General features: G+C 37.0%; 1 protein-coding gene across 1 annotated transcript; it reads right to left on the bottom strand.

Moving 5' to 3' along the window:
* Nucleotides 1-7,251: 7,251 nt before the first annotated feature.
* LOC138858292 (uncharacterized) lies at nucleotides 7,252-18,635 on the bottom strand. Its single transcript, XM_070112790.1, has 2 exons — nucleotides 18,603-18,635; nucleotides 7,252-7,902 (listed from the first exon to the last, which is right to left on the bottom strand). Exons 1-2 carry the CDS (start codon nucleotides 18,633-18,635, stop codon nucleotides 7,252-7,254), a joined length of 684 nt encoding a protein of 227 aa, XP_069968891.1.
* Nucleotides 18,636-25,487: the final 6,852 nt, after the last annotated feature.

The following is a 25,487-nucleotide window of genomic DNA, read 5'->3' on the forward strand; positions in this document are numbered from 1 at the left end:
ATTGAAAATGTCATGAGGAGTGTAGAAGAAGCGCACAGAGGATGCAATAAACTCAGACGAGTTGTTTTACTCCCCACCCTTGACGTTCGGCACACCTGCAACAGCGCTCGACGGGAAAACATGATTGAACCATTAGAGGAAAACTTTCAAATACCCACATATATCAGCATAATGGTGAAGAGCTATTTGGGAGACAGAGTTTTGTTGTAGAAAACCACGACACTTGAAGGTCACGTCAGGAGCCGATACTGCTAACACAGAAGCACATTTGAACGGAAGAAAATGTGGACGTTAAAGAAATAAAAAGTGGGGAAGTTACAAAAGCATATTTGTATAATTTTCCTATTAAAAATCGGCAAAGTGCATTGAAAAAACAAAGCATATATGCATATACATATGTATATATTGTACAAACATACACATAAAGTGCGGTATTAAAAAATACCACATAAGATAAGATAAAAGCCAAAAATAAAATGTGCGATACCGATCAACAGAGTACAGTGAGTAAAGAAAAGATTTTCATGCAGTTATTGTATTAAATCAGTCCTTAACACATAATATAAATTGACACCAACAGCAGTTAAACAAAAAAAAAAAGCGTTAATAAACATTACTATACACAAGTATATAACAAAAGTGCAGAAACACTGTTCAAAACCAAAAAAGCAAATAAGCCTAAAATCAGAGATGGTGAAGTGACAAAGTGAATAACATATATATATGTACATATATTACACAGTGAAAACAAACAAGAGAGAAAAAAATAAAATCAGATTACAGAAACAAAACCCAGTCAGGCGGAAGAAGAGGATAGAGAGTCCAAGCAAATATCGCACACGTACGCACTAATCTCAGGAAGTCAAGTGAGTCGTATATATTCCTATTAGTATTTTAATACTGACGCACGTTTTCGGATATAACTAACATAACGCATGTGTTAAAACTTTTGCTCAAATAGTACAAAAAACGGCTGGAAATAGTTATTAGTTTGGTGCTAATTCATGGTGAAAACCGAATTATCGATATCATATAAAACGGTTGGATACAATATACATATTTAAATATATATAAATATAATATGTAAATAGCTGCCTGCTCATACGCGTATCATCGTGTAAAAAAACCAAAAAATTACATTCAAGTATTTACTTGCAAAAATATCCAGCAAAACCCTTTATGCTGAATAACGCATATATATTTGAAAGTATGTCCATAAAAACAGTTAAATGCTGTGTTTTGAGTAGAAAATACTAATGTAAATGCTCCTCAATTCATAAAAATTATGAAATTACGCCCTGTCAAATTAGTGATTACATCAGCTCCATTGAAGCTGCTTGGTTTTCCAATTCATGAATGGGATCCAGCAGTTGTTCAGTTAGCCGTCCATCTTGAAACAGTCAGCGTGTATTTTTCACGAACGAGACTGTGATTGATCGTGCTACAAATCCACCTAAAACTACACTGACTATATTTTTTAAATTGTGTAATAGTACAGATGTGCTAACGATAACACTAAGCGACGCTATGTAACTGTATCTGATTTAATTAACACAGAAATGAATCGTGAACTGCAGTACAACACTGTAGAAGTGGCAGCGATTGCTACTCGCAATGTGCCAATAATGAATGACGAACAAATAATCATTTATGACCGCATTTTGTTCGCATTTTTAGCAGGACAAGGTGGGTTCTGCTTTTTGGAACTTGCAAAACAATCCTTGTTTCACTAATTCTTGCTGAAATACGTTCAAATAACGACGCTTTGTTGGTGCTTTCAGGTGATGCCAGTGAAGCTGTCAATTTTCCCACTTTTTAAACTGATTGGATTTGCTAGGCATGCCATCGCATAATTTACAATTGAAGATTGGATCTCCAATTATCTTGCTCCGTAATTTGAACCCGCCACGGCTGTGCAACGGTACACGATTAGTCATTCGAAAATTGATGAAAAAGGTTGGCCGTTATTTCCCTTCCGCTTTTTTGTCTTTTGAATTTCGCGGCTATGTACAAAGCGCTACAGAGCTCGTATCTGGCAACACTATACATAATTTGAAAGGTCTTGACATAACCTACAAAACCACGCTATGCATGATTAAATTGGATATTGCGTTCAACAGTTATAAACGTGTAAACATGGAGTTCACTAACGCCGAAATTCGCGCTATTTTAAAGTTTTCCTTCGTTAAAGGCAAATCCGCTAGAGAAACGTTCCGTGAGATTAATGGTGTTTTGTGGGATGGTACTCTATCACTTCGAACCGCGGAGGAATGGTTTCGACGATTCAGAGCCGGTGAAAACGACACCATGGATAAGCCAGCCGGCGGAAGACCTGTGACGACAAATACCGATCAAATCATGGAATACGTCGAGTTAGACCGGCATATGGCATCTCGTGACATCGCCCAGGAGATGGGAGTTAGTCACCAAACCATTTTGAACCATCTGCAGAAGGCTGGATACAAAAAAAAGTTTGATGTTTGGGTGCCGCATAATTTGACGCAAAAAAACCTTCTGGACCGAATCAACGCCTGCGATATGCTGCTGAAACGGAACGAACTCGTCCCATTCTTGAAGCGGATGGTGACTGGCGACGAAAAATGGATCACATACGAATATATCAAGCGAAAACGGTTGTGATCGAAGGCCGGTGAATCGTCCCAAACAGTGGCCAAGCCGGGATTGACGGCCAGGAAGGTTTTGCTGTGTGTTTGGTGGGATTGGAAGGGAATCATCCACTATGAGCTGCCCCATATGGCCAGACGCTTAATTCTAACATCTACTGCGAACAACTGAACCGCTTGAAGAAGGCGATCGACCAGAAGCGTCCAGAATTGGCCAACAGGAAGGGTGTCGTGTTCCACTAGGACAACGCCAGACCACACACTTCGTTGATGACTCGTCAGAAGCTACGGGAGCTCGGATGGGAGGTTTTATCGCATCCACCATATAGCCCGGACCTGGCACCAAGTGATTACCATCTTTTCCTGTCCATGGCGAACGCGCTTAATGGTGAGAAGTTGGCCTCAAGAGAGGCCTGTGAAAATTGGCTCTCCGAGTTTTTTTATAATGAAGTTGGCATCTCGTTGGCAACAAGTTTACGAACAAAACCGCGCATATTTTAACTAAATCCGATCACTGTAACACTTTTTATAAAGCATTGAATGAAGAGCAAAAAAGCGGAAGGGAAATAACGGCCAACCATATATTAATACCACGGAATCCTATCATATCTACAGATGTGCCAATTCAATTAAAACGAATTCAGTTCCCGATTAGATTGGCATTCACAATGACAATTAACAAATCCCATCGCCAAACGATGTTTAAAAGATTGATGTTGTTTGTTAGTGTTACTGTCGTAATTAATAAGTGATATGTAATTTGAAGAAATAAACTATAATAACTTAAAAATAATACTGTTTGGCGTATGTTCTTTTTATATTACCTTATCGTTCATAACCCTCCATGCCTATTTCACGTATATACCACATACTTACACACTTATAATAAGAAAGTTACTTTTTGTTTACACTAGAATTTATCTAGAAACTAGAAATAATTTATATGGCAAAACAATGTTTGCTGGGCAAATAGTATTTGTATATAATTTACATAAATACATATTTATATTATATATTGTACAAGTATATCTAATATATACAATTTCCATGTCACAATGTTAGTTACCGTACTCTTCCGAAACGGCTTTACCGATTTTTACCAAATTTTATATGTGTATTCAGTAGGTCTGATGATCGGCTACTATCTATTTTTCACACCCCTAATACACACCCCTTGTATATACATATCTAATATATTATATAATAAGGAAAGCATATAAATACAAACACAATATATTTTGATGAAAATAAAATAGCTAAACGCAAAACATACATAATTCGAAAACAACAATATCATTTCGTTTTATAACCAATTCACCTATACTGTGATACATTATCAATTTCGTATCACACTACCTTCCTACTGACAGAATATTATATAGGTTAAGTGTATAAAGAATTTATTTATTAAATTGTTTTTTAAAAAGAAGCGGACTGTCGTCCGCGGTCGTTGTTATTTTGATGTTACATTAATTCATTTCTTAGCTCTACATTGAACCTAAGTCCGTACGAGGTCACGTCTGGCTAAAATTGCGGCGTTAGCAGTTGATCGGACGCTCGTGTGGAATCGTCAACTTAATATCGCTGTTGCAGCGTCAATAATTGGTCGGTTTCAGGTTCAACTTACTGACTGATGGTGAGGATTGGCTGACCGTGTGAACTGCTGTGTTAACTCCTCTCCTCTTTAATATGATCGTCCTCGATCATCAATAGAAAGGTAAATCGGTAAATTATATATGAATTGGAAAATTGTTATTTACTACCGGCGGGAGAACTCCTTGACTAATATTTGGCCTTTTTGGTATAATGGTAGTATTTAAAGTTACCGATGTTAGGCTGCCAACAGATAACGTAGCTTTCTTTAGAAAATTTATTCATTGATAGTAATTAGAGACGTTCTTTTTCTCGTGGGGCTGGTTGCAAAATTGCGGGAATTGCTTCAATTAATTTTGCTTCGATATTGCGAAATATCTGATTTTTAATTTTAATTGTTGTGTTGGAGAATATTACATGATGATTTCCATTTACTTCTTGAGTTGTCCCATCTGCTTCTATCTTTCCATTGAATTGATTTAGTAGTATTATTCCTGTTTTTGTTTCTTCTATTGTTGGCACGTGATTCCCGTTTGTTAATGTACATGTGGAATTTAAACTGTTTACTGTTCTACTTATACATTCATCGTTATTTAAATCTATTAAATTTACCTCTTTACAAATTGGTAGTTCATTAATATTTTCACATCATTTTTAATTCCGTATATTTTATTTCTTCTTTTTAGAATTTCTTTGTAATCGGTTTTAATAATAACGTTATTTTCTTTTTTAACCGGTCTTATAATTATTGTTTTAAATGTTTCATATATTGTTAATGGAATTTTTATCATATACAAAATAGTAATTTTTTTGCTTAATACATTTATTTTTGAAAATTTTAGTGCGTCTTCGGCATTTTTAAAAACATTTTTTCATTTTTCATTTTATCATAATTTCTGTCTTCGTCTTTTTTTTATGGTATTTAGCATTTTACTGTCAATATTTGTTATATTATTAATGCGTTTTTCGAATAATTTGTTAATAATTATTTGAGTATTATTATTTTGTTTAAGCTTATTGAAGTTATCATTTATGATATTGAGATCAGGAGATCCGGCTATATGTTTCCATGCCGTTCCTAGTATGTTAATTGATTTTCTCTTACTGTTTTCTACGGGTTTAAGGCTGTTAAATATTTCATATGTTTGACTGGTTTCGTGTTTGAGTAATGTCTGTCGGCGGAGGTCTCGATAGCGCGTTGACTACCACGTTTGTATATCCTGGTTTGTACTTTATTTCATAGTTATAATCTTCAAGGATGCATTTCCATCTTTTAATTTTTCCGTTATAGTTTTTATTACTCAATGCATAGGTTAAGTGTTGGTGATCTGTGAAAATTAGTACTTTGGGCGAGCCATACCAACAACTTTGAAAATATTAAGTGCCCATCTTATGTCATTTCTTTTTCATTTGCTGCGTAATTTTTTTCGGCTTTACTTATGCTTACTAGATGCATCTGTGGTTAAAGTTAGGATATGCCAGTATTACTTCTTTTGAAACGAGTGAGGATTTTATTTTGCTGAAGGCTTCTAGTGCTGCGGTATTGAGTAATATCTGCTTTTTACTGGATAAATTTTTTGAAAGGCGTACATCCTCCCCTCTTAAGAGCGAAGTAAGGAGTTTTGCTGACTTAGCATAATCCCTTATGAAACGGCGATAATAGGGAAAGGCCAAGGAAAGATCTTAAGTCTTTCAAAGCTTTCAGACATGGGAATTTTTGTATAGCTTCAACTTTTGACGGGTTAGTTTTACACCATTTGGTGCAATGATGAAGTTTAGAAATTCGACTTCATTTCGGAAGAATTCGCGTTTGTCCAGTTGCACTTCCATATTTGCTTCTTTAAGAGTGTGAAATATGTTTTCAATATTTTGGCGGTGGCTTTCTTCGTTTTCTCTGAAAACTATTATGGGATCGATGTAGACATAGCAGATTTTACCTATATATGCTTTTTATTAGAATTTCATCTAAGGCCTTTTGAAATATCGAGGGCGCGTTTTTTAGCACGAATGGGAGTCGCGTAACCTCATATTTGCCATTATTGACAGAAAAGGCTGTTTTTTCAATGTCGGATTCCTTTCAAGGAATTTGGTGGAATCCGTTTTTCCGATCCAATACGGAAAAATATGTGGCTAGATGAGTTACGCCTCCCCTTCCATACACGCCACTCAGCGCCAACACACCACCTCAACACAATTCACAAGAAGACTCCACCCCACTAACACACACAAACAGACACCACCCCTGCAGACATCACACCACTCAGGCCACCCACATATACACATCACACCACAACTCTTCATAAACCAACACTAACAAGGGACTAACAAAGAACCAAAGGCTCGCCTTTTTCGTTCGCAATTCGAACCAGCAAGTTTCCGCCCACATTTTTATAAGTATTTTTTCGCCGACTTAAAGCCGTGTATATATTTTGTATAAAAACGTTTTATATTTATAAAAAAATAAATAAATATTTATATTCCATATTTATTTACAGGTCGTATCCGCGGTATATCAAATTTTGATTATTTATTTGTCTTTTAAGTGCTTGTTGACTTCACTTATTCTTTCACCTTGGGTGCGGTGTTATACTCACTTTTTGTCACAATTGTACTACTTTTAGTGAAAAACTCTTTATTTAATTTTTTTTTTTTAACTTTAGTATTGTAAAAATATATTTTTTTTTTTGACACTTTATAATATTAAAAAGTTCACGTTCTTGGCACTCGGCCGGGAACGTTTTGATGTATAACCTTATAGGTCACGGATGAAAGCGAAAAAGAGAGCCATTCTGGTCTGACTGGTCCCTTTTGATCATTCGGGTGGTGGAAAAGACGGTAGTTGCAGTGTGGGTGTATAGTGTAGATGTAGAGTGTGGTTGGTTAATTGTATATGGTTGTGTTGGTGAGTGATATGGTGTGTTGTAGGTGGTGTATGAGGTTGCGGTGGTTATGTTGTATTGTATGATGTTGTACGGTGGGTTGTGAGCTTAGTTGTCGCGGGATTAGAAGTCGCATGAACATCCCGGCCGGCGAATTAATTGCCTAGAAGTCTCTGCAACTGTTGCAGAGTGCTCACTACGGCGTTCAATCCGGTTGCCCTTTGCCGCTGGTTGCGATGACCATAGGGTGGGGGAGGTGGCCGCGAGCGTGCCCCTCTGGATGGCTTCGGGCGATGTATTCTTTGGCGCTGGACGGGATTCCCTTGTTGTCTGTGCCGGTGACTGGTCTGCGTGGTGGACGGAGTTGCTCGTCGAGGGAATCGATGGAACAGAGTATGATGCGGTCGTTGGCAATATTGGCACGATCCGTCGGTTATACACTCAAAGGTGGAGTGACTATCTGCCAAGCAAGTCATACAGTGTCCGTGGGCTCTGGCGATCTGTTGGCATTGAGCGGGCTTCATGCTTTTGAAGATGGTGCACCTCTTCAGGACGTGAGGTCGATGGCATTGACTGCATCGTGGAGGCAGATGCTCATCAAACTGCTCCTCGTTTGCATCCCTGACTGCTGCTGCAGATGATTGGCTGTGTGGTTCCGTGGCGCTTTGCATCCTTGGTGCTGCGATGGGTGGACCAGATGCTCTAGGCGCAGCAATTACGGACCTCACAGTCTTGGGAGCGCTGTGTATATCTTTTACGTCCATTTCTATTGGAATAGGAATATATAATATTAAAATATGGTTTGGCTCATAATTTTGAATTATGATATTTGTTACTTGGTTTGAAAAATATATATATATATATATATGTATATGTGACTATATATGTTGTGGTTAATTTTTAATCGCGTTTGTTAGTGTTAGATTTGCATGTGCGAATTATAAAACGGTAGTATTTCGAGTTAAACGAATTAATTGTCGGTTTTGATTTTATTTATGCGCTTGTCTTGGCGGGGTTTGTGTAATCGGTTCTTCGGTATTCGGAAGAAAACACAATTTTACTAATGGTCGAGTTAGTATACCAGTTTGGGTTCGTACGTCTACTATTCTTATGTGACCATCTCGTCCCCGATGGACCTTTTCAATGCGGCCTAGTCGCCATTCTGTTGGAGGAAGGCATTCATCATGTATGATGACGCATTCGCCCGTATTTGGTTCCTTCTGGATCGTTTTCCACCGATGTCTCTTATGGAGATCTTTAAGGTAATCTTCCTTCCATCTATGGCTGAATTCATGATGAAGTATCTTAATTTTTTCCCATCGGTCTATTAAATTGAGTGAGTCTCCTTCTGCCTCAGGTATGGCGAGAAGTGGAGCTCCTCTGAGGAAATGTCCAGGTGTAAGAGCTGTGAAATCGGAGGGATCTTGCGAGAGTGGTGAGATGGGTCTTGAATTTAGTACGGCTTCTATACGTGCGAGTAGTGTAGTAAATTCCTCATAATTAAATTTATGATTACCTGCCGTTTTCTTTAAATGGGACTTAAAGCTTTTTACAGCTGATTCCCAGAGTCCGCCCATGTGGGGAGAACAAGGTGGTATAAACTGCCAATCGATTCCTTGTGGTGCATATTTTTTAACAATTTCTGGGGAGACTTCTTTAGTAAATTTTACAAACTCTTTCTCTGTGGCTCTTTGAGCTCCGATAAAGTTTTTCCCATTGTCGCTCATCATTTTTGATGTAAATCCGCGTCGTCCGACAAAGCGTGCAAATGCTGCGAGAAAAGCCGCAGTAGACAGATCCGAACATAGCTCGAGGTGTACTGCCTTTGTCGTGAAACATACAAAGACAGCCGCATACCCTTTCCTGAATGAGGAAGACCTTAACATAGAGGCCTTTATCTGGAAAGGTCCAACAAAACCGACCCCAGTAATGGTAAAGGGAAGAGCAAAATTGCAGCGTTCAGGTGGCATTGTTTACACATAAAAATCGTTATTTTAATCTGAGGCTTTAGGCGCGGTATATAAAATTCTAGTCGGACCATTTGTTGCATCAAGCGATGCTCACCATGTAACGTAAGTTGGTGAAGATATATTAAAAATAAATAAGTAAAACTGGATTTCTCGGGAATTATATTGGGATGTCGTTCGTTATAACTAAGGCTGGAATTCACTAGTCTTCCATGTGCCCGGATTCATCCTTTTGTGTCCAAAAAAGGATTTAAAACGAGAAGTGAGCTTCCCTTATCGAGGGGTCGTCTTTCGACTAACTTTGATTTCTCCCGAATGAAATAGCGAGTTTGTGTATAGGTAATTAGGATGACCTTTGCATGTTGCATGTCGGAATGCGTTAGTTGTACGGAAGGATCATTGGTTATTCCTTTAACCTTTTGTTTGAGTCTTTGGATAAATTTAAACATGTAAGCGACTACTCTTAGTGCTTTTGGGAATGATGAAAATCGATGTAATATATCATCTTCATCAGGAGTGATATGAAAGTTTTCAATTCTCCGAGTTTCAGGAGCTATTATATTGCGAGCGGGAGACTTTGGCCAGACTTCTTGTGATTCTATTAACCACGTAGGACCGTTCCACCAGAGTGTAGTGCTGGTGAGATAAAGTGGTTTGCAGCCTCTTGTCCCAAGATTCGCTGGATTATCTGCACTTGCAACATGTTGCCATTGTGCTGGGCCAACTAAGTCTAATATTTGAGATATACGGTTAGATACATAAGTCTTCCAGGTATATGGTTTTTTTTCTAGCCATGCTAAAACTATTTCTGAATCTGACTAAAGGTACATTTTGTGATTGGTTAGTTTCAGATGAGTTTGGACAATTGAGACTAGTTTTGCTAACAGAAGTGCACCATTCAGTTCGATCCGTGCCAGGCTTAGTGTCTTCAGGGGAGCAACTTTGGCTTTGGCTACTAAAAGACGTGAAGATATTTTGTTATCATATTCTGTGCGTACGTAAACTGTTGCACAATAAGCCTTTTCAGAGGCATCACAGAAGCCATGTAATTCTACATTATAGTCAGGTGCGAAATTAACCCATCGAGGAATTCGAATTTCCGAGATGGTATGTAGATTGTTTGCAAATTGAACCCACTTTGTTAAACGTATGGGTTTTACTTGCTCATCCCATTCAGTGCCGTCTTGCCACAGTTCTTGAATGAGGATTTTTGCATGAATCATTATTGGCGAAAGCCATCCTGCGGGGTCGAAAAGTTTTGCCACCGAGGAAAGTATTTGACGTTTGGTTATGGCGGATATTGTATATGAGAATTGATCTGTTATCGCATTCCATTGAATCCCGAGAGTTTTTGTAGTACTGGCCTTTTCAAATTTAAGGAAGTTAGTATCTAATAAGTCTTCCCCTTTTATGTTTTTTATTATCTCAGGATGATTTGATGTAATTTTCTTTAAGGGGAACCCGGCTGAATTTAGTGCTTTGATCACTTGAGATAGTGATTCGCAAGCTAATGAGAGGCTGTGGCTACCTGATAGAATATCATCAACGTATGTTTGTTTTTGTAGCACAGAAGTTGCTAAAGGCAAATTTGTTTGACAGGTTTTTGCCACTTCATGTAATGTCCTAATCGCTAAATAGGGTGCACAATTGATGCCAAAGGTAACTGTTCTAAGTTTGTAGTCGCTGATTGGACTATTACTTGATTTTCGGAAGACTATCCGCTGGAAAGCTTGGTCATCTTTATGTACTAAAATTTGTCTATACATTTCTCTACATCTCCATTGAAAACATATTTAAACATGCGCCAATTTAGTATTAGCAGCATGAGATCAGGTTGTAATGTTGGCCCTGTGTATAGTACATCATTGAGTGATTTACCTGAGCTCGTACACTTTGAGGCATTAAAAACAACTCGTACTTTTGTTGTGATTTTAATTGGTCTTATTACCCCGTGATGTGGAGTTTAAAAAGATAAATATCTACCTTTAGATATTTTTTCATATGGTACAGCTTCTTCCATATGATTGAGGTCAAGATATTCATCCATCACGTCATCATATGCTGATTTAAGCTCGCTTTTCTTTATCAAGCTTTTTTCCAAGCTTAGGAATTGCTGGACTGCTGATATTCTCGAGTGGCCTAGAGCTATCGTTTCTGGAAAGGTGGGCTTGAATGGGAGTCGCACAACATAACGACCATGTTCGTTTCTTGTTGTTGTGGACTGGTAATGGGCTTCGCATGCCAGGTCTTCTTCTGAAGGTTTTGTGATTTGGGGTAGTTCTTCTACTTCCCAGAATTTTTTGAGTTGATTATTTAAATATTCGTTTGAAATATTTTCAACTTGAGTTGTGAAGGAGTTAATTTTTCCTGTGACTTGGCCACTTAATATCCAAAGATTGTGTTTTGGGCTAATAATTTATTAGAGATTTTCTCTATACCTTCAAGAATTATTTGAGGTATTAAGTCGCTGCCCAATAATATGTCGATTTGTGATGGGGTATGGCAGTTGGGATCTGCTAATTTGATATATGAGCATTTTTCCCACTGTTTTTTATTTACTTCATAGCTTGGAAGCAAATTAGTGAGCTGCGGTAGAACAATGGCTTGTGCATCTATTCGTTTATCCGCGTTTGGAGAGACTATGGTGATTGGGCAAACTTTATTTGAATTTTGTATAATTCTTCCGCCCATTCCCGAAATTTGGAAACTAGAATTTTTGACTGGCAATTTTAGCCGATTCTGAGCTTTTGATGATATAAAGGATCTTTGAGAGCCTTGATCTATTAATGCTCTTAATTTGAATAAATCTCCTTTATGTTCTATAGCAATGACCGCTGTGGGTAAAAGAATTTTGCTTTCATTCTCTGAATGAAGCGCTTGAACTTTTGCTGCTTTTGAGCAACATGGGTGTTCCTCTTTATTTTCGGGATTCGGGATTACCTGATTTGGTTGTCGCGACTAGGCCCGTGGTTTTATGTATGTTTTTTTTGCTTCATATTTGTAAAATTGGTTATGTGAAGCAATGAGTGATGTCGTCGTTGATAGTACACACAACTGAATTTGCTTTCACAGTCTTTTGTCCCATGAGAGTTGGACAGACAGTTGATGCAAAGTTTATGTTGTCGGACAAGATTGTTTCTATCTGAAACGGCAATTTTTTTAAATTTCTCGCAAGATCTTATATTATGTCCTCCTTTACAGATTTCACATAATGATTGCCAATGGTTTGTTTGATTTGACACGAATGTTTGGCTTCTATTAACGTGTCTATTATATTGTGTGTTATTACTGACTTGGGGTTTAAAAAAGTTTTTATTTGAGTCATTTTGATGACCTTTTGGCTTAACTACCTTTTTATCTACTCGCTCAGCTATTTCGTACTGAGTTGTTAAAAATTCTTTCATTTGATGCCATTTTGGCGATTTCTTTCTTGCCACTAGTGATTGCTCCCATCGTAGCAAAGCAGCAGCAGGTAGTGTCGCTGCGCAAATATTTACTAGGATAGGGTCCCACGATTCTGTGGATACATTTTGTGTTTCTAACACAGATAAGCAATTAGTCACTGTCGAGTATAGTTTTTGAAATTCTTGGCTGGTTTCTTGTTGAATTTTTGGTAAATTCATTAAAATAGTTATTTGGTTATCTACCAATACTCTTTCGTTTTCGTATCTTTCGACCAGTGCATCCCAAGCCAGATTAAAATTTTCGTCATTCAAAGCGAAACGCTTGACAATACTGCCTGCTTCCCCTTTTGTTTTGTACCTGAGATGGTACAGCTTTTGTGCTCGTGAAAGTTTAGGATGATTGACATACACGGCAGTGAACATGTCCCGGAAGGACGGCCATTGATCATAACCTCCATGAAAAACTTCAGTATCACAAGCTGGTACTTTTAAAAATATACCTGTATCTAGGTTTTCTTTTGAATTTGTAACTACTCTCGGAGGAGGAGTAGTGGCTCTACATGGCCTTAATAAATTTATTTGGTCTAATATCATTGCCTTCGTAGTTTCGTACTGATCGAGGCAGTTTTCATATTTGGCTGACGCCGAAGCTTTTCTGTATTGTCGTTAATAGGCGAAGCCGAAAACCGTGTGCAGTATCTAATAAAACTGTCATTTTCAGTTATGAACTTTGACAGTGAATTGTCTTTGGTTCTTTTTTGTTTTGCACCCTGCTTTGATCGTGTAGCTTCTGCGGGTGTGCTTTGTGATTTATCATCATCAGCCATTTTTGGAATTTCTAATGATAGAGGTGTTCGTGGTTTAACCTCTTTTGATTTATCAGATTGCATTTATAACTCTTTGAATTAAATTGAAAGCTATTAGATAGCTATTAAAATAGTTTTGTATTAAATATTTGCTATAATACGGTTGTAGTAAAAAAAATTTTAGTTTGCTGCCCAAAGCTGTAGTTAAAAAAAATTTTTTTTTTTGAAAATGATTGTAAAATTAGTCTTTTTTAATTTTTTTTTTTTTATCGGACAAGTCAATTTATTTTATTAAAATTTATGTCCGTATTATTATTATTTTAAAAATTGCCGAAATTGCTTACTGCGTATTCGTTTCTCTCGCGAATAATTTGTATATTTTGTATGTATGTATATTCGTTTTTATTATGTATCTATATACATTTGTTTAAAAGGAACGCGAAAATAAATTTGTTCTTAACAACAAATGTATATATATCTGCGTACCTATGTATGTTAATTTTAATTTTCATATGTTTGTATATGCTAATTCGTTTTGACCGTATACTTTTTAGTTATATTGGCATGTGTATATATATATATATATACAAGCATACATGTAACGCGTTTTTGTAAGTTTTGTTGAGTGCCTATATTTATATATATATAGTTGTAAATATATTACTTTTTTATGTATATTTTTTAAGAGAATATATAAGAGAAATGAGAAGAGCAAAAAGGTTGGGTTGCGGTATATATGTAGCACGGGAAATATGCCAATGTTTAAGAAAATATGTGTACATACATAAATGCCGATAATGTTATTGTTGTTTTTTTTTTCTTCCTGCCCTTGCTTGCTTTATCCTGCTTGTTGCTTTATTGGCCCAAGGGGTATCGCTTGAAAGTGTGCAAGTCGATGAACTTGACTTATAAATTTTTTTGTATTTTTTCTTGTGATGTGTTTGGAGACACGAATTAAGCAGGCAGGTATTTGAACAACAGTAACATTTTTTTTAATTGAACTTAGAAGTAGTTAATTTATGTATGTACCATATGATTATGTAGGCATGTTAGAAAATATGTTACTTGCGATTAATAGCAAAAGGCAAAGTTTTAAAGTCCAAAAATTTTGTATTTAAATTATAGGTATATGCACATATGTATGTATGTATTCCTGTAATATGTTAAATTTTTTGTTTTTCTTAGCCTCTGCTTATGTGCTCTAGGCGATCCTGCTTGTTGCTTAATTAGCCCAAGGGGTATCGCTGGAAATATTGCAAGTAGGAATACTTGACTTTGCAAAAATTTTTTTTTTTTTTGAAAGAATAGAACGGTGTGTTTGGAGACACAAAATAAGGTGAGGCAGATACCGTATATTGTTTTCTTTTTCAGTTATTTTGTTCGGTTATTTATTTCTAACGAAATACCGATAAAACTGTAAATCAACATACATATGTGCATAAAATGCCTCTATTTTAAAATGTAATTGGAATGGACTCACTTTTTTTTCCGCCTAGGGTTTTTGGGAGTAATACTTAAAAATGTAAATGCTTCTTCTCGTTTTTCTCTGGTTTAATTTTGTTCTTGTCTCCGGCGTTTTTTCTGTGCGTTATTGTCCTCCTCTCTGCGTGCTTGGTGGATTTAATTCCCGTGCTTTTTGTTGATTTTTTCTATTAGTTTTGGTTAAATCGCGCCCGTTTTTAAATTTTGGTGATTTTTGTGTTAGTTTTGTATATCAATTGATTTCGCGCCCGTTGTAGTAATTTTGTTTAACCACTGTTAGTATGTATTTAGGTATGCATATACATATGTACATATATTAGTACTTTTGTACTTTTCGTTTTTGAACTTTTTTTTGTACTTTTCACTTTAATTTTTACGTTTTTCCTTTTATTTTTTTATTCTTTAGGTGCCTTTCAAAGAGGCTCGAAGGACCATTTGTTGACTTCACTTATTCTTTCACCTTGGGTGCGGTGTTATACTCACTTTTTGTCACAATTGTACTACTTTTAGTAAAAAACTCTTTATTTAATTTTTTTTTTTTTAACTTTAGTATTGTAAAAATATATATTTTTTTTTGACACTTTATAATATTAAAAAGTTCACGTTCTTAGCTCTAAGGTTTTAAATAATCAATCATACACTTTCAGTTTTTTAAATTCACTTGTACTTCACTTCGATGAAAATCACTCGGGCGGGAACGTTTTGATGTATAACCTTATAGGTCACGGATGAAAGCGAAAAAGAGAGCCATTCTGGTCTGACTGGTCCCTTTTGATCATTCGGGTGGTGGAAAAGACGGTAGTTGCAGTGTGGGTGTATAGTGTAGATGTAGAGTGTGGTTGGTTAATTGTATATGGTTGTGTTGGTGAGTTATATGGTGTGTTGTAGGTGGTGTATGATGTTGCGTTGGTTATGTTGTATTGTATGATGTTGTACGGTGGGTTGTGAGCTTAGTTGTCGTGGGATTAGAAGTCGCATGAACAGTGCTAAAGACCAGAAAAAGGTGAGTGCGCAAGTAAAACAAATACTCATGGTTCTTCGAGCCATAGTGAGCGGCACTATGGAGTGATTGACAAAAAAAAGAAAAAAACCAAAACAATAAAAAAAAAATATATATATATACATAAATATACATACTTATAAAACCAAAAGTGACTTAAAAGTACTGTGCAGTGGAGTGACATACATATACACATAGGAAAAAAAATTGTTAAAAAGTTGATTTCAAAAAAGAAAAAGAAGAAAGTGTGGAGTGACATAAACTTATGTACAAGAGCTGAAAAACAACAATTACGGTGAAGAACAAACCACGGGCGCGAAATAACCACAAAATTTTATACGAGCGCGAATAACAACAAAAACCAACAAAGCTACATATGTACATCATTAAAAACGAACGGGCGCGTTTTAAAACTAACAAAAAAACATAATCATCTCAAAAGGACACAACAACAACCACACCTTTCTAAATCAGCACAGCGAAGCAGAAACTGAGAGAGAGATACAAGCGGTAAAAGTAACGCACAAGTATACTATATACCCATATGGTATTAAATAATGTCCCCAAAACCCCTTGGCGGACCCCAAAGTGAGTCGCATCGATTCCAATTAGTATTTGTATATATCCTAATATTGTATGTATGATTTTGTGATTTATTTATTACATAAATCCGTTTAAGTTTAAGCAATGACAAAACAGAACGGTTACCAAACTATTTCAATATTTCCGTTTATTTTCCGAAACGTAAAAAAACCGAAACACCGCTAACAGATAAAACAGTTTGGTAAAAAATATATATCCAAATATATAACGAACTCTTGATTGCCTAACCGCTTACCGTTGTGTTCAATCACTCAAAAATAGCTCTACAACTAAACAATTGAAGTATTTACTTGCACCTATTTCCGACAATACCCCTTATACTTTATAAAGTATAAGCAGGATTGCGTAAAATAAGCAAAGGCAAATTAAAAAAAAAAGAAGAGCGTAAACTTACGAGATATACTTAAACATACATACATAAAGGCCAATCCAATTTATAATACATATATTATATTCAACATTCATAAATATATACATCCTATATTAGGAGAAAACGTCCGTTTGCAGCCACAAATACATAGTCAAGAGGCAAATTCAGGCATCCATCTCAAGGTGCCCGCAAGTGACACAGAAATTTTTCATGGTGGTTATGAACAATGGCCGCCTTCCGAAACATGTTTACATCCGTTTACATAAACCACCCAAAATTATCAAATGCACAAAAATTGTATCAGATCCGAAACAAAACAAAAGATCAAGCAGGAATAATAGTCAAACAGTTCGCAATAAATGACGATAATTTCAATTTGTTTGGGAAGCTCTTTTATCAATATACGAAAACGAAAGAATATTGGTCGATAAACAAATATCGATATTATTGAACTTGGCAAAAATTCAAAAGGAAACAAGTGGGGATTTATCAAACTTCATTCCACTGTTTCAAATTGTTTGTCGATGTTATCGACACAGAATATTCTCACAGACAGCTGGTAAGATACATACATATGCACTGTTGCATTACCAGAAAAATCGTTACTTCTATGGGAGCAGTCACTCTCATCACGAAGAAAGTGCCCAACGTGGCACCGATGAAAGATTTCTTAACTATCCAGTACGAAATCGCAGAAAGGGTAGACAAAAAATACTACCCACAGCAGTAGTCTCCATCAAACACCGAAGAGAACTGTTTAAGCTTAGGGCCTTAATAGACCAAGGATCATAAAGATCAGTTATAGCGTCTAAAGCACAACATAGGCCACAACTGCCAACAAAATTAGCCCATTTTGAAATCACGGGAATGGGCGGAAGAGTAGTCCAAAACTCAAATAAAATCTGCCCCATTACCCTAATTTCCCCCCAAGCGGATAAGCACATACAAGCAGAAACTATAGTCTTACCGCAACTTACAAATATGCTCCAAGCTATCGCATAAATAGCAAGCATTGGGAAATGGTTTCACACCTAAAGCTAGCAGATCCCAACTGAAACACTCCTGCTCAAATAGATCTTCTATTAGGCAGCGATCTCATACCACAGATAATATTCAAAGGTATTGAGAAAATTTCAAATACCCTATTGGCACAAAATACTATTTTCGGTTGGATCCTAAGTGGCCTAGTTACGGAACCAGTTACCACTATGACCACTCAAGTTTAGGAAATCTCAAACGAATACCTCAATTCACAATTAAAAAAATTTAAGGAGTTAGAAGAACTCCCCCCCATTTCAATTACAACCCCAGAGTATCAGTATTGTGAAGACTTTTACAAAGCCACAACAACTAGATCAGATAATGGTCGGTACGTCGTACGACTACCAATAAAACAACAATTTCCCAACACAATCGCCTTAGGTCACTCTCGCACCTCTGCAATACAGCAGTTTCAAAGTATGGAAAAAATACCTACTTAAAAAGGCGAACTCAAACCAGAATATGATGGTGTTTTGGAAGAATACCTCCATTTAGACCACATTGAGGAAATACGCCCATGCGAAAAAATCATCAACGGCAAACACTACTCATTTTACTTGCCGCACCATGCAGTAGTTAAGCCAGACAAAAAAACAACTAAAGTAAGAGTTGTCTTTAATGCATCAAGATCCACTAGCTCGGGGAATTCCCTAAATGATATTCTACTTACGGTACCCACGCTTTTGGCGTATATTCAAATACGTATTTAACGGAGACGTCGAAAAAATGTATAGACAAATAGTCGTACATAATGACGATCAAGATTTTCAGCGAATTATTTTCCGAAAATCTCCCAATAGTCCACTCCGCAGCTATAAATTGAACACAGTTACCTTTGGCGTCAACTGTGCTTCATATTTAGCCATTCGAATACTGCACGAACTGGCAGAAAACACCAAGTCAGAATTTCCTCTAGCAACCCAATTGTTAAAAACACAAACATATGTAGACGATATCCTGTCTGGAAGTCACAGTCAAAGAGCCACTGAAAAACAGTTTGTGGATTATATTATAAAAATTACCACCTGAAATTGTTCAGAAGTACGCTCCCCAATTAATTGGCAGTTTATCTCCCCAAGAGCTCCTCATATAGGAATCAGCTGTAAAAAGTTTCAAATTCCATTTCAAAAAGTAGCTGGAAATTATAAATTCAATTATAAAGAATTCATTACCATATTAATCCGAATTGAAGCCGTTTTCAATTCACGGCCACTCACTACACCCTCGCAAGACACCCTCCGACTTCACAGCGCTAACTCCAGGGCATTTTATCAAAGAAGGCGTGGGGTCGCTATCCTTATTAAACAGATGGTAAATAATCAAAATTCTACATCATAATTTCAGCCGCCAATGGAAGGAAGAGTACATCAAGAACCTTCATAAAATGTACCGACCGAAAACTCCAGAAAACGGACCAAAGCTTGGAGACTGGGTCATCATACACGATGATAGTTTACCCCCCACAGAATGGCGGCTTGACCGCATAGAAACACTATATTACGGTTCCGACGGTCATATACGAGTAGTTGATCTCCGTATCCAAAGCGGAACGCTAATAAGACCGCTCGTGAAATTATGTTTTCTGCCAACCGCATCTAATGACGAAACTGCAAATAACGTACAATCCGCCGATATTACCGCAATTCAAATGAGTTAATCATGTAACAAGCCGATAGACCCGCAAATGACAAAACCGTTGTAAATGCTAACCGTTCTAACCGCAATGATCGATCAAGTTGACGATCCATTCCTGCCACATACAGTGGCACATTCGTGATAAATTTACATGCCACAAGTGTATAACCATTCTAGCTTCTTCATACAGATAAATATGGATGTAGACATGACAGCAACATCAACGCCAGCTGTGAAGTCCGCCATCGATGTGCCGCGTCCTGGGGAAACTCAAGTTCCACCAGCTACAGTAGTTGCCGTCAGCTGGTTGCCCAAGCCCATGGGCACTGCTTCAATTGTTTGGATACGGCGACTCCGAAGTGTACGTCCGTTACAGTTTGCCATCTGTGCAATAGACCGCAACTAACCATGCTGCACCACATCCCAAAGCGGGCCGTCCGGCGACAACTCGCCTCAAGCTGCCATGCCGCGAGCAGATCGCAACAGATCAGCGATCCAGATCGCCTCCGAAGACCAGCTCCACCTCCATCCAGACCGAGACAACAGGAGACATGCCACGCTGTAGCAACTACAGCGATTGCTGGCTAGAATTCGCCTAGAGGGTCCGGGATGACTAGATGAGTTACACCTCCCCTCTCCATACACGCCACTGAGCGCCAACACACCACTTTAACACAATCCACAAGAAGACTCCACCCACTAACACACACACCACTCTTGCATCACACCACTCAGACCATCCACACATGCACATAATACGACAGCCCAACACTCAAAAGGGCCTAACACGGGACCAGAGGCTCGCCTTTTTTCGTTCGCAATTCCGCCTGCATTTTTATAAGCATTTTTTCGCGGGTATATGTTTTGTGTAAAAACCTTTTATATATTTCAAAAACAAACAAAATGTATATATATTTATTAAACCGGTTGTATGCGTGGTATATCAAATTTTGATATTTTATGTCTTCTGTTTTGTAAATATAGTTTAGGAATATAAGCCAATTGGGGATAGAACTCGTTGGTTACTTTCCTAGGTGGAAGAGGGGCTTAAAATCTTGTTACATTCGTTTTGTTTCTTATAACGTTAAGTATACCATAGTATTTGGCGATCCTTTTTTAAGTTCGTACATTTCTAGTATTCGGTCTATGCTCTGCTTCCATGAATTGAATTCGTCTGGATATCCGGAAAATTCGCGAAGGCATCTTACCACATCGGATATTTTGTCTTTTCCGCTTTTTTTGGTTTTTTGTTAATGTGGGGTCTATGGTGACGTCCGTTGTGTTTGAAAAGTTTTTATCCGGATTAAGGGCGGCCTGAACTAGGTTCGGTCCCTCTTGTTTTAAAATATTTGTGACTACGCCACTTATAATGATTATCAAATTTTCTAGATTTAGTTAGTTAGGATTAGGAATAATCAATGATTTTATTTGACTTTGGTTAGGTGTCCTTATACTCTGGAGGATCTCTTTGGTAGTGAATCACAGAGTTCGACTGTGATGGATCGCGGTTCTTCTTATTCTTGTAAGTTTTTGGTTGTACGAGCCGTTTTTATTTTTATTTTTAATTTTTAAATTCAGTTTCCTTCTTACTTCTTTTTTTATTTAATTGCCTAAAAAATTGCTTAATATTAAGTTCTTACTTATTACTAGCCTCGTTTGTTCTTTACTCCTAAGGCTCCCTCGTTGCGCACGTATTGGCCTTGGTGCTTTTATTTCTCGACCGACCGTCCACGGGCAATTTTAATGTTGAATCTTCCTCAGACGTCCTTCTACGGGTGATTTTTATGTTGAATTTTCCTCGGCCGTCCTTCCACGGGGGATTCGGATATTATCATCACACGATACTAACACCTCACTTAGAGGCAAACTTCCCTGCTCGGGCGCCAATTAAGTTTTTTATTTATTAAATTGTTTTTTAAAAATAAGCGGACTCGCGTCCGCGGTCGTTATTATTTTGATGTTACTTTCAGACTAAATACAATTTATTTCTTAACTCTAAATTAAACGTAAGTTCGTTCACGTTGTTCGTTTGTAAGTCGCCGTTGACTGCACACCCCCAATTGTTATAAGATATTATAGACCAGAAAAACGCTTCTTTCTTTAATATTTTTGGCGCCCAACGTGGGGCATGTGTGTAAAAAGAAAGATGTCTAAAAATTTCAAAACCTTGATAATGCTTATCGAACAATATATTGCATCAATGGCATAAAAAATACACATATATGAACTAAAAACCAAAACATTAATTTAAACATAATAAAACTTGCTATAATTAAAACATAATTTCAATGCGTTAATATCATCTTTATGATCGCATTGATAACATTTTCGAAGCACTATACATCTTCAAAGTCATGTCTGTTGTTTAGCGAAGATTCTATCGACACAAACATGCAACGTCTTTGGAGGCTCGTAAGTGTCGACTAGCCCCCCGAACCTATTCAATCTGATCATCAGATTTGTGAACGTCACTTTATAGCTACAACACACCAAGATACTACTTAACGCATAATTGTGAGGCTGCCATTCAAGGACAATCCCACTGCGAGCATCTTTCGACGTTGCTCGTCGCCGAATCCTTGCAATCGAACGCCTTCTTTTGCATTCGCCAGAGACTTATTCCCAGTACGTCTCGTTCATGGAAGAGTACGAACGTTACATTCCTTTGGCAGAAATGTTTAAACTTGTCTATTTCATCCCAAAACTTCTAGCGGAAGTTTTAAAACGTTGTGGATATCCCACTTCCAATTGAATTTTAAAAATAATTTGGTGGAATAATACTATTGTTCGACTGACGTACCTCCTGTGCACACTTTTTCTAATGAATTTTCTATTCGTCGGAAATTTAACCACTTTTATTTTCATAAAACTACATATCCTTTAATGAATATCAATTCTTCCGCTCTTTGCTTTATATGCAAAAGCATATTTATGGATTCTGTAACTTCCATTCGACGTACACTATTTTTATGATTATGTCATCCTTCATTTTATTTTATTTTTTTTTTAATTACACTCTCTCCAAATCGTCAAAAAACAGAGGGAGAATTGGAGACTCCAAAAGAAAGGAAAAAACTAGAATTGTCCAATGTTTTTTACGAACAATGTTAATCGCTTGGAACTAAGTTTCATTGGAGCGTGGAAAAAACCAGTAGTTAAATCAAACGTTGTGAAAATGTTTGCCACTTGGAGTCTTTCTACAACATCATCAATAAAAGGTATAGGAAAATTGTCTCGAACAATTTATTCATTTAATTTCCTGAAATCGCAATATACTAGTTTTGTGCCATACTTTTTGTAGACTAGGACTACTGGTGAAGCGTTTCAGAAGTGCTCGTCTAGACTATACCATCTGTTATGTAAGTGCTGACTTGGTCATCCATTGATAAATAGGAACGTCGTCAGATACAATAACCTTCGGATTTGAAGTGGAATTTTCAAGCATACTGTATACGATAGAACGCTTTCTAGCCGACAAATGCATTAAGTGCAAGGAGTAAACATTTTCATCATCATATAAGACATTCTGTAAACAAAGAGATGTGAACTCTCGTTGAAAAAGGTCATTCAATTATATTCTTCTTAATCATAAGAAAATGATTTTGCGTCGTCAATATTGGTAAGAGTTTTCACCCAAAAACCTTTTAGTAATTTCCTAATAAACTCGACGGAGCCTTCTTCAAATGCAATATTTGTTAATTTTAGGATATTATTACCGATAACTGCTTCATAATGTAATACTATGTTCGCACCGACACAAAATTAGTGTTTTCATAGACAAAAGAGGTTTTAACGCGAAAACTCTATACAATATCTGTCAAACGAAAACACAGTTTTCGCTAAAAACCCCTTGAAAACTTAATTGGACCAAACGTACCCTACAAGAAACTGCTGATGGGTTTACCAATACACTCACATTTGATATGTCAGTACTGTTAATTTACAATTGGATTTTTAAATTCAGAACTATCCACTGATTGGAGAAAGACGTACGCAGAGCTTTGAAAGGAGGAGATAGAGATCAAGTGAAAATTTATTTTTATATTTTCATATTTTATTATATCTTTTGTTGCATTCCTTTTTATATTTAAGTATATTATTGTCTTATAATTAATTTTGATTAAAAGTTTGAAATTTATTAAAGAAATAAAAATTATATTATCTTTTGCGCAAAAGAATTTTTACTTTTGATAGTGTTTCAGTCATAACTGACAACTTTCAGCTATGACGGACTTATTGTCAGTAATGACTCAGAAAAAACAAAACATACAAACAAAAAGAAAACAAGGCTCTTAAGAAAATGATAGAAACTTTGTTCTGCGCGCTGACAAAATTTTTTCAGCTATGACTGTCATGTTACCCATCAGATGACCTTCACTGTTCTTGTTACATTACAAATGTGTGAACTGTCAATGAAAACTCATCGAAAACACACAATGTAGGTCAGAACGATTTTGGTTCCACAATCCACAAATTGTGTTTTCAAGAGGATTTCAATTCGGTGCGAACAGTCAACATGAAAAGTAACCTCGACTGGGTTATTGCCTATTAGTTATACTGTCTATTGCATTTAGCTCTCTATACACAGCAATCTACCTTTGCCGTTGCTTAACTGGCAATGCCGTAACTTTTTAAAATTTCACATCTCAGCAAGTTTAAGTCAGATCTGTGAATTAAACATAGTGCTAAGCACACTTTTCTCTTTTTTTATTTGGCGGAACCATGGCGGAACCAATCTTGCACTCAAAATTTCTGTGCCCTACCCCTCCATATTTAAAACACTTATATTGCATATCAATACCCTAACAATCCTTTGCGAGATGTGTTGATGATGAACATTTATACCATTTATATCTGTCGTCACCACTTTGTGACTTTGACCCTTTGAGGTACCCTGTGCATACCTTGTGTATACTGCGACCTGTTTAGCGACTGTCGCGAACAACACACTTTTTCAATCACCATCAAATTTCATTTTAATTCTTTTATTGTTTGTACCTGGTATAAAATGGCTTTATTCGTTTAGAAATCTGGAATTCCTTCGAAAAAATACCCTATGAAACTGACTTCGTTCATTTTAATTGGCCTCGCAATTATGATAAGAGTGTACAAATATTCCTTAAATGACTCATCCAAATAAGATAATTTTGGTGTTGACCATCAGTGGATGCTGTACTTGTATTGTGTATGGGTGTGTGTTGGTGCGTGTTGTAATTATATGGCGTGCCAGTCTTGTGCATTCCGGCCCCCTAGGCGATAGTTAGAGTCGCTGAAGCTGCTGCAAAGTGGCCACCACATTGCTGAAGCCTCTCTGTCATGGGCCACCTACAGGCGTTGTGTGGACGTCATACCCTTAAAACTGGGGCAGTGCTGAGTCTGGTGTGAACGGCAACAGAGCGGTCATCGTAGACGGGGCGATTCCGAACGTATGATTGGCGTTGCTGTATGGAAGAAGATTATGCATATTATAAATATGCCGTATTATTCAACGTTTGTTCCACGGTTTGTGGCATGAATGGGTTGTCACTTCGATCGACCTTTTATGACTTTGGTTGAATCGTTTTATGATTTCTAATTTTGGCTGCTGTTTAACGGATTATTGGCAACGTAACGCTATTTTCGGTGGTAGTAAGAAGATATGCCCATCGGAGCCATAGTGAATCTCCAAGCTGTGGCGCCTTTTCTGATGTCTTCTGGATATCCTTCAAATATTCTTCCCTCCGTCGGCGGCTGAAATCATGATGGAGGATTTTAATTCTTTCCCATCGGTTTAATAAGGTCAGCGACTCCACGCCTGACTCAGATATGGCCAGAACGGACGCTCCTTTGAGAAAGTGCCCTGCACTTAGGGCTGTGAAATCTGAGGGCTTTTGCTGGAATATTGTCAGAGGTCGTGAATTGAGAACGGCTTCAATTCGAAATATTAATGTTGTGAATTCTTCTTAAATATTATTGTAATTTTCAGCTACCGTTTTGAATTGGGATTTGAAGCTGTTTACAGCTGATTGCCAATTAATGCCTTAGGACGTGTACTTTTGTAAAATCTCAGGTAAGACTTGTTTGATAAAGTCCACAAACTGTTT

The sequence above is a fragment of the Bactrocera oleae genome, chromosome Y, assembly GCF_042242935.1.
Source record: "Bactrocera oleae isolate idBacOlea1 chromosome Y, idBacOlea1, whole genome shotgun sequence".
Classification (NCBI taxonomy): domain Eukaryota; kingdom Metazoa; phylum Arthropoda; class Insecta; order Diptera; family Tephritidae; genus Bactrocera; species Bactrocera oleae.

Bases quoted from the DNA above. Each gene is read 5' to 3' on its own strand.
- LOC138858292 (XM_070112790.1), bottom strand. From the start codon at position 18,635: ATGGCTAAATATGAAGCACAGTTGACGCCAAAG. The intron at 7,903-18,602 runs GTAACTGTGTTC...CAAAATTATGAG, and splicing joins AAGCACAGTTGACGCCAAAG to CCAAACCATATTTTAATATT.